Consider the following 13296-nt stretch of genomic DNA (forward strand, 5'->3'; position numbering starts at 1 on the left):
TCTGGGAGATGGTGAAGGACAAGGAGGCCTAGCATGCTGCAGTTCATGGCGTTGCAAATAGTTGGACATAGTGACTGGAAAACAACAGGCTTCTAAATGGTCCAAATCTCACATCTGTATATGACCACTAGAAAAGCTATTATAGCTTGGACTACACGGACCTTGGTTGAAAAAGTGATGTCTTTGCTTTTTAGTATGCTATCTAGGTTTGCCATAGCTTTTCTTCCAAGGAGCAAGCATCTTTTAATTTCATGACCATAGTCATTGTCCACAGTAATTTTGGAGCCCAAGAAAATAAAATCTGTTATTGCTTCTACTTTTCCACTTCTGTTTGCCATGATGTGATGAGAGTGGATGCCATGATCTTAGTTTTTTGAATGTTGAGTTTCAAGCCAACTTTTTCATTGTCTTCTTTCACCCTCACCAATAGTTCCTCTACATTTTCTGCCATTAGAATAGTATCATCTGCATATCTAAGGTGGTTGATGTTTCTCCTGGCAATCTTGATTCCAGCTTGTGATTCATCCACTCTGGCATTTCTCATGATGTATGCTGCATATAAGTTACATAAGCAGAGTGACAATATATAGCCCTGTTGTACTCCTTTCCCAATTTTGAACCAGTCCATTGTTCCATGTCTGGTTCTAACTGTTGCTTCCTGACCAAGATACAGGTTTCTCAGGAAACAGGTAAGGTAGTCTGGTACTCCTATCTCTTGAAGAATTTTCCACAGTTTGTTGTGATCCACACAGTCTAAGGCTTTAGCACAGTCAGTGAAGCAGTAAACGTCGCTCAGTCATGCCTGACTCTTTGCAACCCCATGAACTATATAGTCCATGGAATTCTCTAGGCCAGAATAATGGAGTGGGTAGCCTTTCCCTTCTCCAGGGGATCTTCCCAACCCAGGGACTGAACCCATGTCTCCCACATAGCAGGCAGATTCTTTACCAGCTGAGCCACAAGGGAAGCATGAAGTAGTGAAGCAGAAGTAGATGTTTTTCTGGAACTCCCTTGCTTTCTCCATGATCCAATGGATGTTGGCAGTTTGATTTCTGGTTCCTCTGCCTTTTCAAAACCCAGCTTGTACATTTGGAAATTCTCAGTTTACATACTGTTGAAGCCTACCTTAAAGGATTTTGAGCATAACCTTGCTAGCATGTGAAATGAGTGCAATTATATGGTAGATTGATCATTCTTTGGCAATGCCTTTCTTTGGGATTGGAATGCAAACTGACCATTTCTAGTCCTGTGGCCACTGCTGAGTTTTCCAAATTTGCTGACATGCTGCGTGTAGCACTTTAACAGCATCAACTTTTGTATTTTAAATCAGTCAGCTGGAATTCCATCACTGCCACTAGCTTTACTGGCAGCAATGCTTCCTAAGACTGACTTGACTTCACACTCCAGGATATCCAGCATTAGGTGAGTGATCACATCATCATGGTTATCTGGTTCATTAAGACCTTTTTGTCAAGTTCTTCTGTGTATTCTTGTCATTGCTTCTTAATCTCTTCTGCTTCTGTTAGGTCCTTACCATTTCTGTCCTTTTTGATTCCCATCCTTGCATGAAATGTTCCCTTGATATCTCCAATTTTCTTAAAGAGATCTCTAGTCTTTCTGATGATATTGCTTTCCTCTATTTCTTTGCATTGTTCATTTAAGAAAGCCTTCTTCTCTCTCCTTGCTGTTCTTTGGAACTCTACGTGCAGTTGGGTATATCTTTCCCTTTCTCACATGACTTCTGCTTCTCTTCTTTCCTCAACTGTCTGTAAAGTCTCCTGGACAACCACGTTGCCATCTTACATTTCTTTTTCTTGGACATGATTTTGGTCACTGCCTCCTGTACAATGGTACAAACCTGTCCATAGTTCTTCAGGTACTCTGTCTACCAGATAAAATCTGTTGAATCCATTCATCACCTCCATTATATAATCGTAAGGGATTTGATTTAGATCATACCTAAATGGCCTAGTAGTTTTCCCTACCTTCTTCAATTTAAGCCTGAATTTTTCAATAAGAAGCTGATGATCTGAGCCACAGTCAGCTCCAAGTCTTGTTTTTGCTGACTATATAGAGCTTCTCCATCTTCAGCTGCAAAGAACATAATCAATCTGATTTCACTATTGACCATCTGGTAATATCCATGTGTAAAGTTGTCTCCTATGTTGTTGGGAAAAGGTGTTTTCTATGACCAGTGCATTCTCTTGACAACACTCTGTTAGCCTTTGCCCTGCTTAATTTTGTACTCCAAGATCCAACTTGCCTGTTCTTCTGGGTATCTGCTGACTTCCTGCTTTGGCATTGCAATCCCCAATGATGAAAAGGACATCTTTTGTGTTAGTTGTAGAAGATGTTGTAGATCTTCATAGAACTGGTCAACTTCAGCTTCTTAGGTATCAGTGGGTTGGGCATCCAATTCCAGTTCAGTCGCTCAGTCGTGTCCAACACTTTGTGACCCCATTAACCACAGCACGCCAGGCTACCCTGTCCATCACCAACTCCTGGAGTCCACCCAAACCCATGTCCATTGAGCTGGTGATGCAATCCAACCATCTCATCCTCTGTTGTCCCCTTCTCCCCCTTCCCTCAATCTTTCCCAGCTTCAGGGTCTTTTCCAATGAGTCAGCTCTTCACATTAGGTGGCCAAAGTATTGGAGTTTCAGCTTCCAACATCAATCCTTCCAATGAACACCCAGGACTTATCTCCTCTAGGATGGACTGGTTGGATCTTCTTGCAGTCCAAGGGACTCTCAAGAATCCTCTCCAACACCACAGTTCAAAAGCATCAATTCTTCGTGGCTCAGCTTTCTTTATAGTCCAACTCTCACATCCATACATGACCACTGGAAAAACCATAGCCTTGACTAGATGGACGTTTATTGACAAAGTAATGTCTCTACTTTTTAATATGCTGTCTAGGTTGGTCATAACTTTCCTTCCAAGGAATAAGCGTCTTTTAATTTCATGGCTGCAATCACCATCTGCAGTGATTTTGGAGCCCAGCAAAATAAAGTCAGCCACTGTTTCCCCATCTATTTGCCATGAAGTGACGAGACCAGATGCCATGATCTTAGTTTTCTGTATGTTGAGCTTTAAGCTAAGTTTTTCACTCCCCTTTTTCACTTTCATCAAGAGGCTTTTTAGTTCCTCTTCACTTTCTGCCATAAGGGTGGTGTCGTCTGCATATCTGAGGTTATTGATATTTCTCCCAGCAATCTTGATTCCAGCTTGTGCTTCTTCCAGCCCAGCGTTCCTCATGATGTACTCTGCATATAAGTTAAATAAGCAGGGTGACAATATACAGCCTTGACGTACTCCTTTTCCTATTTGGAACCAGTCTGTTGTTCCAGCTCCAGTTCTATCTGTTGCTTCCTAATCTGCACACAGGTTTCTCAAGAGGCAGATCAGGTGGTCTGGTATTCCCATCTCTTTCAGAATTTTCCACAGTTTATTGTGATCCACACAGTCAAAGGCTTTGGCATAGTCAATAAAGCAGAAATAGATGTTTTTCTGAAACTCTCTTGCTTTTTCAATGATCCAGCAGATGATGGCAATTTGATCTCTGCATATTGCTGAAGCCTGGCCTGGAGAATTTTGAGCATAGTTTTGGGTTTTTGTGATGTTCAATGGTTTGCCTTGGAACAGGATCAAGATCATTGTGTCTTTGAAATTGCATCGAAGTACTGCATTTTGAACTCTTGTGGACTATGAAGACTGCTCCATTTCTTCTAAGGGATTCTTGCCCATAACAGTAGATACAGTGGTCATCTTCATTAAATTTGCCCACTCCTTTCCATTTTAGTTTACTGATTCCTAAAATGTCAATGTTCAGTCTCTCCTGCTTGGCCACCTCCAATTTACCTTGATTCATGGGCCTAACATTCCAGTTTCCTATGAAATATTATTTTTTACAGCATCAGACTTTACTTTTACCACCAGACACACCCACACTCAGCATTTGTTTCTTCTTTGGCCCAGCTGCTTCATTCTTTCTGGAGCTGTTAGTAATTTCCCTCTGGTCTTCTGCAGTAGCATATCGAACACCTTCTGACCTGGGAGGCTCATATCTTTTTGCCTTTTCATACTATCCATGGCATTCCCTAGGCAAGAATACTGGAATGGATTGCCATTTCCTCCTGGAATGGATCGTGTTTTATCAAAACTCTTCACTATGACCCAGCCATCGTGGGTGGCCCTACATGGCATGGCTCATGGCTTCATTGAGTGATGCAAGTCCCTTTGCCATGATAAGGCATGATCCATGAAGGGGGGGAGAGAACAGACCACTAAATAATAAAACATGTCAATTAATAGGGCAGAGCACCCAGAAAGAGACATACATAGAACATACAGGAGTTGTATAAATGATAGAGGAAGCATTTCAAATTAGTATGGGAAAGATGGGCTAGTCAATAAGTGACAAGTGGGCAAGTAGTGAGCTGTCTCCAAGGATAGGGACCCTGCTTGACTATACACACAAAAAACTAAAATGATAAGATATTTCCATTAAAAAAAAAAAACACAGAAGGACTAAAGAAAACAAAAGGAAATTGTTTTACTATCTCACAGTGCGAAATGCCTATGTAAGCTTAACATAAGCTGCATAGGTTCTAAGAATCCCTAAAATATAGACAGAAAAATTTGACTATCTTAAAACTTAAAATTTCTTCTTGGGAAAAATACACAAAGTCATAATTGGGGGAAAAATAAACTATTTGCAATACATATGACTAGAACAATTCTAATATTTTTGTATAGAGAGAGTCTCTATTAAAAACAAACACACAAGAACCTAATCTGTAAAAAATAAAGATATTAAGAATCTTACACTGACCTTGGAAATTATGTAACAGGTTTCTACACCCACTTTACAGATGGAAAAGCTAAGGCACAAATGGTAAAAGATTTTCCTAAAAGGAGGACTGGAATAACACATTCCTTGATTATGTTCTTGGGTTTTCTCTACCATGCTGAAAGTGGAGATCAATTAAGAGAAATGAGCCTTTTAGCATGCCATCTGATGGAGGAATGTGTTATTCTCCAGCTGTGTTTTTCTGCCTCCTGCTCCTGTCTGTCTCCCCAGTGCATGATAGATGGGCCTTCCCTACCCAGCATGGCGGTCTTGGCCACTGGGCCCCACTTCCCTCCTGCCTTACCTCCAGGCTTCTGGAAGCAGTAGCACCACTCATTGTTAGAGAGCTTGCCATCCTTGAAGGAGTCACAGGAATTGAAGAGAGGCTTGATACAGGGCTCGTACTTATCCAGGTAGATGGCGTTGATCTCTGAGTGGTCAAGCAGGAGGTCATAGTTCATATCCAACTTGTTGAACATCCAGCCCAGGGAGTCCTTGCAGATGGGCAGGATACTGGTGTCAAACCCTGTGATGGAAAGGACATGTCTCAGCCTGCTCTCTCCTGCCCTGCTGGCTTCCAGCTTTCTGTCCCAAAGGGTGCCCCAGGGCCCACCCCCTCCCCAGGTATATTCTCAGCAGCCTTCTACCAGAATATGTGGTGGTGGTTGGTTTTTAAATGAAACAATTTAAAATGCACTAAAATGGAAGTCAGCATTTGAGGAAAATGTGTTCTAACAGGAACAAATCCCCAGTGCTAATTTATCTGTTATATAAATAGGAGTTTTCATGTATATAGAGAGTATAGATTCTATCTATACAAAGATATTAGAAATTCATAAATAGGAATTTATGAGACTTGCTTAAAATAAAGGATACCGGAAAAGAAGAGTAAAACATGGTGAGTAAGAGGACTAATGGATAATATTGCAAACTATGCTTTTATATTGAGGAAAAATTATTTGAAAAACCAAAAGAACCTATTGTAAAAAGGATGGCAGTGAAATGAAACTAGGTGGCACAATCCAGAAGCAGTGATTATATCTCAAAGGACTGTTCAATCCCAAAGTCTGAACATTAATGGGAAAACAAGCCAGATACCTGCCTCTGTTCTCCATTTTTTTTTTCCTGCAATCCCCTCAAGAGATAAATGATATGGAATCCAAATTGACTCAGACAGTCATTTCTTTCTTATTTCCCAGGGATGGGGAGGAGTGGTAGTTTTCTTAAAGAATTGTTTCTACAATGGAAACTATATGTACTCAAATAATGACGCTTGGCTTAACACTGGGGATATTAAGTCTACTGCAGACAAGCCCCAGAAAAGATGTGCCCCACATCTAAAACTCATCTTTCTTTCAGAATCAAAACCACCAGGCCATTTCAAATTATTCCATAATCTGGATTTCTAAGACTGGTTTTATTTTCCTGAGAAAATTATGAAAATAGTTCACTTTTGTGTTACTTAAGGCACTCTTCTAAGCATTTTATAGTTGATTATCTCACTGAATCCTTCTAACAGCTTATGAAATGATGCTTTATCCTCTCTGAAGATTTTTTTTTTTAAGCTCAAGGTTTAAGTTACCTATTCAAGGTCATACAGCTGTGGGGCTGAGATTCAAGCCCAGGTGGCCCAACCTTGAGTCTATATTCTCGGTCCCTCCTCTTCTAGGGCTGCCTCTGCCTTGCATGACATGGGATCCTCCTACCCTGAGGACATCCAGTAGGTTTGGGTGCTAAGCTGAGGGATGAGCAATGCAAGGGGTGACAGAGTAACTGTCAGTGAGGCTTCTGATGGCGTTGATTGTCCCTCTGGGGTTCTTACCTAGCCTGTCATTGGATTCTATGTGTCTCAGCAGGAACCCCCTGCTTAGCCAGCACGATATAGGACAGAACAAAGCATGCCCACCCTTTAAAGCAGTGTCTTTACAAAAGAGTCTTCACTGTCCAGAGGTCAGTAAACTGTTACAGCTCCTCCTCTGAGCTCTCATGGAAGCCTATGCTTCCCTCCCATTTTCAGTACCTGTAAATTAGACTCTTAGCTACTTGACAGCAAAGACTATCTTGTTTCCTTCATAGACTCAGCCTGTAGAGGCACACAGGAAGTGCCCAATGGAATTTGTTGAGAGATGTTGTCTAGCTGTTGCAAAGTTTAGCCCCTTCCAATATAAAAATCCTTCCATTTTTAAATTTATTCTTTTTGATATCTTAAAACACATCTTAGAAAAATACCCCTTCTCAAGAAGAGATACTATGGAACATAATCTGGCCTCTTCTTTGACTGAAGGTCATGACTGGACAATCTCTGTTGATGATGTCCTCAGGGGCAACTGAATAAAGGAAGATAATTTACTCTGACACTAAATGGCTACACACTTTTGTATAGAATAATTTATGTGATATTCATCCATGTTAGAAGATATTACCATTTTAATACATAGGAAAGGGAAATTTTATTTTTTAGTGTTCCCAGAACTCTGAGAACTTCTTTACAAATGTTTGTCACCAAATTTTCTTCTTGAAAAACATGAATCATGGTAAAAAAAAAAATGTACATCTATGCTAAGTTCAGTTGTGGGGGTTTTGTTTTTTGTTTTTGAGCTATACATTATATAATTTAGAATCACTCACTCTTTGGTTGTAATAAAATGTAAGCAAGTTGATCTTTAAACTTTTTTGGCATCTTGAAATTGAAAACAGACTAATGTTATCTAGACCTCAAGGAACAATCAGAAGAAACTAACTCCTGACATCATTAGACCTGGCCATTTTGCATATATATGTTCAAAGGATGTGTGTCCATGATATATCAAACATCATGCTGGTACTTGTTTAAATTTCTTCACAGTCCAGTGTATAGTAGTGCACAGTCCAGTGTACATCCAATGTATGTCCAGTGTACATAATGTACAATCCAGTGTACTGTATACAGTGGTGTACAGTCCAGTGTACAGTAGTGTACGTCCAGCACACATCTAGGGCACATCTGGTGCATAGCTGGCACACAGTTGGCCATATCTGGACACAACTGGCATACAGCCCAAATGCACATCTGGCACACAGCTGGATACAGCTGGCACACAGCTGGACATAGCTGGAACACATCTGGAACATAGCTGGACATATCTGGCACACAGCTGGAATACAGCTGGAACACATCTGAACACATCTGGAATACAACTGGAACACATCTGGAATACAGCTGGAACATAGCTGGACACATCTAGTACACATCTGGACTACAGCTGGAACACATCTGGACTACAGCTGGAACACATCTGGACTACAGCTGGAACACATCTGGAATACAGCTGGAACACAGCTGGACACATCTAGCACACATCTGGACTACAGCTGGAACACATCTGGACTACAGCTGGAACACATCTGGACTACAGCTGGAACACATCTGGAATACAGCTGGAACACATCTGGAATACAGCTGGAACATAGCTGGACACATCTAGCACACATCTGGACTACAGCTGGAACACATCTGGACTACAGCTGGACACATCTGGAATACAGCTGGAACACATCTGGACACATCTGGCACACAGCTGGAACACAGCTGGACACATCTGGAATACATCTGGCACACAGCTGGATATAGCTGGAACACAGCGGGACACATCTAGCACACAGCTGGACACAGTTGGCACATAGCCCAAATGCACAGCTGGACACATCTGGTGCACAGTTCAAATGCATGTCTGGTGTACAGTCCAGTGTACACCTGGTGTACAGTCCAAGGGCACATCCTACTGTGCAATGTACAGTCTAGTGTATGTCCAGTGTACACCAGTGTGTGTCTAGTGTATAGTGTACAATTCAATGTACACCCAGTGTACACCTAGTGTACAGTCCAGTGTCTGTCCAGTGTAGTGTATATTAAGTGTATAGTCCAGTGTACATCCACTGTACAATCTATACACTGCAGTGTATGTCCAGTGTCTTTGTGCCTGTCTTCTCCATATTCACAAAATTCTATGATTGGTTCTTATAGTCAATGAAATGGCAATGAACAAGTAGTAAGTTCAAAGAAGGAAGAATAAAAGGAACAAAATTTAAGTGAACTGAAAATTGTATTGCTTGACACTGAATTCAGGTCAGTGATGTGCAAGGGCAAGTTACTGAACTTCTCTGTATGTCAGTTTCTCATTTTCTTCAGCTGTTTTGTAAAAATGTTAGCCGCACCTCTTCAGACTTACAGTTTTTAGTAATACTTTCTTGATCTCTCAAAAATGTGAGTCAAGAAGAGCCAAAGGAAACATGACAGTCCAATATAATGCGGTATCCTTCATTTCTCTGTTGTTGTCTGATTGGTTGGTGAGATCTGAGTTGTTCTTAATTTGCTAAGTCATTTTTTCCACTGTACTAACTAGCTATCATGTCAATCTTTCCATTTCAATTGCTGCTTTAAGGTCTAAAGCTGTGGAAAAGGAAGAACTAGTAAACCCATTTATGAACATGATTCCTGACCGCCTTTGGTCCTTCCTCTTCATGGCTTTTTGGGCCAGAGCCCATTTCCCCATTTTAGGGATAAGTCTGGAACAGCAACTGCTGGCATCCCAGGATCATGTCTCCATCCCAGGATGCTGGGAAATTTTAATATTGCTTACTGAGCACCAAAAAGAAGTGCTAAACTGGTTGGGCAGTAGGCTAAGGTCAAGTCCACCCACACCTATTTGGAAGGCTCTAGAAGAGAGGCGTCTGCATCTGCTATCCAGGGATGCAGGGGGAACAGACCAGCCCTTCTGGTTGGTTGGCCCCAAACTCATGGGACTTCTAGGGTTGCATGGTTTCCCCTTCAGAACTCCTGGGCTGACAATATCTCTCCCTCCTGTGCCTCATGGACGAACCCAGTGTCATTCCTTTATATCCCTGAACTCCAACTGTTTCAGAACATCACACCTAAAAACCTCTACAGGGACTCAATTTGCTTGTGGCCAAGGGCAGGCATTTTGCAGGCTCACTGGATGTCAGCAGAAGGAGTCTCCTGAAACTGGAGGCTATAAGAAGCAGCTCTTTCATATCAATCTGCTCTTCATTGAAAGGTTGTACAGAAAGCCCAGTGGCTCAGCCACTCGAAGATCCCTGGGAAAAGCCTCCCACTGTGCACAACTCCCAAGGAACCTTTGACATGAATGGGAAGAATCTTACATCCCTCTTCACACTCATACAACCACCAGGACCTTCTCTTTGGACATATAGCATATGCTTCCCAGAATCGACCTTTCCCTTAATTGGCAAAAATTACAACCTGGTGAACAAATTGTCCTCTAGATCAACATTCTCTAGGTGGCTGTGAACAGCAAAGAATAACCCTTAAATTATGAAGAATATTCTGATTTGAGTCGGAGACCAGATCCTGGTTAGACTTTGGGTCCCAGCAGTTACCAGTGTTACTTCTTACTCACTTAGCTCAATCCAAGAGATTACATTCAGAAATCCTGTCAACACAAGTGTGACGTCAGGGATGGGGTGAAATACTCTCTGCTTTAAATAATGTGTGTTTTTATATTTATTTTGACAAATCAATAAAAATCACTACATAGAAAAGGCTTGTGGCAAAGCTCCATGTATCTTGACAACTGTGCTATTGAGTCAGCCCTTCTGTACCAACTGGCCAAAGTGTAGAGAAGTGCTCCCCTAGTGGCCTGTGGGTTAGAGGCAGTGAGAGGCTCCACCAAAGTAGAGACACACACAGACCTAACCCCCAGTTTGCTCTCTGGCATATGGAGAGGTTTGAAGTATGGTCTTCAGCCTCTTCAGTGATGGTGGAGGGAATGCTTGTCGGGTAGTCTATCTCTGGAAAACAAAATGTAGTCTCACTAATGCCCCAAAGCCTGAGTTATCAAAGATGTTTGCTATGTTGCTTAAAATAGGTGGGCATTAGGAGCAACTTCAAAGCTCCCAAATAAAAGTCTAATTACATGAATTATGTTATATCAATATATTGAGATTCTATGTCATGTCTACAAAGCAGAATACTACTCCACAGTATAGAAAGATAGTCATAGTGTATTGCTGAATAATAAAAGGAGGCCATAAAACAGTCTATAAAGTGTGCATGTGTATACATACACACAGAAACATATTTTTTTTCTATATGACAAGGAAAAAAAATTGAAGAATATGCCATGCCAGGAGAGCTTAAAGCTATGAAAATGGTGTGGTTCTATATATTTCTTAATTGAAGTATCAGTCAGTTCACTCAGTCGTGTCCAACTCTTTGTGACTCCATGGACTGCAGCACACCAGGCCTCCTTGTCCATCACCAACTCCTGGAGTTTGCTTAAACTCATGTCCATTGTGTCAGTGATGCCATCCACCATTTCATCCTCTGTCATCTCCTTCTCTTCCTGCCTTCAATCTTTCCCAGCATCAGAGTCTTATCCAGAGAGTCAGTTCTCTGCATCAGGCGGCCAAAATATTGGAGTTTCAGCTTCAGCACCAGTCCTTGCAATGAATATTCAGGACTGATTTCCTTTGGGATTGACTGGTTGGACCTCCTTGCAGTCCAAGAGACTCCAAAGAGTCTTCTCCAACACCAAAGTTCAAAAGCATCAGTTCTTCATGGCTCAGCTTTCTTTTTATAGTCCAACTCTCACATCCATATACAACTACTGGAAAAAACATAGCTTTGACTAGATGGACCTTTGTAGGCAATGTAATGTCTCTGCTTTTTAATATGCTGTCTAGGAGAAGGCAATGGCAACCCACTCCAGTACTCTTGCCTGGGAAATCCCATGGACGGAGGAGCCTGGTAGGCTACAGTCCGTGGGGTCGTGAGGAGTTGGACACAACTGAGCGACTTCACTTTCACTTTTCACTTTCATGCACTGGAGAAGAAAATGGCAACCCACTCCAGTATTGTTGCCTGGAGAATCCCAGAGACGGGAGCCTGGTGGGCTGCCGTCTGTGGGCTCGCACAGAGTCAAACACGACTGACGTGACTTAGCAGCAGTAGCAGCAGGTTGGTCATAGCTTTTCTCCCAAGGAGCAAATATCTTTGAATTTCATGGCTGCAGTCACCATCTGCAGTGATTTTGGAGCCCCCCAAAATAAAGTCTCTCACTGTTTCCATTGTTTCCATATCTATTTGCCAAGAAGTGATGGGGCTGGATGCCAGGATGTTAGTTTTCTGAAGGTTGAGTTCTAACCCAACTTTTTCACTCTCCTCTTTCACTTTCATCAAGAGGCTTTTTAGTTCCTCTTCACTTTCTGCCATAAGGGTGGTGTCATCTGCTTATCTGAGGTTATTGATATTTTTTCTGGCGGTGTTTATTCCAGCTTGTGTTTCATCCAGCCTGGCATTCTGCATGATATATTCTGCATATAAGTTAAATAAGCAGGGTGATAATATACAGCCTTGAGATACTCCCCAATTTGGACCAGTCTGTTGTTCCATGTCCAGTTCTAACTGTTGCTTCTTGACCTGCATTCAGATTTCTCAAGAGGCAGGTCAGGTGGTCTGGTATTCCCATCTCTTGAATTTTCCACAGTTTGTTATGATCCACATAGTCAAAGGATTTGGCGTAGTCAATAAAGCAAAAGTAGATATTTTTCTGGAATTCTCTTGCTTTTTTAGTGATCCAACGGATGTTGGCAATTTGATCTCTGGTTCCTCTGCCTTTTCTAAATCCAGCTTGAACATCTGGAAGTTCATGGTTCACATACTTTTGAAGCCTGGCTTGGAGAATTTTGAACATTACTTTGCTAGCGTGTGAGATGAGTACAATTGTGTGGTAGTTTAAGCATTCTTTGGCATTGCCTTTGTTTGGGATTGGAATGAAAACTGACCTTTTCCACTCCTGCAGCCACTGCTGAGTTTTCCAAATTTGCTGGCATATTGAGTGTAGCACTTTCACTGCATCATCTTTCAGGATTTGAAATAGCTCCACTGGAATTCCACCACTTCCACTACCTTTGTTCATAGTGATGCATCCTAAGGCCTACTTAACTTTGCATTCCAGGTTGTCTGGCTCTAGGTAGGTGATCACACCATCGTGGTTATCTGGGTCATAAAGATCTTTTTTGTATAGTTCTTCTATGTATTCTTGCCACCTCTTAATATCTTCTGTTTCTGTTAGGTCCATACTATTTTTGTCCTTTATCAAGCCCATCTTTGCATGAAATGTTCCCTTGATATCTCTAATTTTCTTGAAGAGATCTCTAGTCTTTCTCATTCTATTGTTTTCCTCTATTTCTTTGCACTGGTCACTAGAAAGGCTTTCTTATCTCTCTTTGCTATTCTTTGGAACTCTGCATTCAGATGGGTATATCTTTCCTTTACTCCTTTGCTTCTCTTCTTAGCTATTTGTAAGGCCTCCTCAGACAACCATTTTGTCTTTTTGCATTTCTTTTTTTGGGGATGGTCTTTTAATTGAAGAATAGGTGATTTACAATATTGTATTAGTTTCAGGTGTACAGCATAGTGTTTT

The 13296-nt window shown here is 41.5% G+C and overlaps 1 protein-coding gene across 2 annotated transcripts in view; it reads right to left on the bottom strand.

The window, feature by feature from the left end:
- Nucleotides 1-13296, bottom strand: part of SPOCK1 (SPARC (osteonectin), cwcv and kazal like domains proteoglycan 1) — a 593060-nt gene that overhangs the window by 19048 nt on the left and 560716 nt on the right. For both annotated transcript variants that reach the window (XM_027970268.2, XM_042250908.1), the window contains one exon: nucleotides 5157-5378. In XM_027970268.2, the coding sequence (XP_027826069.1) occupies nucleotides 5157-5378 (222 nt within the window). The remainder of the gene's footprint in view (nucleotides 1-5156; nucleotides 5379-13296) is intronic.

This window comes from Ovis aries, chromosome 5 (genome assembly GCF_016772045.2).
Source record: "Ovis aries strain OAR_USU_Benz2616 breed Rambouillet chromosome 5, ARS-UI_Ramb_v3.0, whole genome shotgun sequence".
Lineage (NCBI taxonomy): Eukaryota > Metazoa > Chordata > Mammalia > Artiodactyla > Bovidae > Ovis > Ovis aries.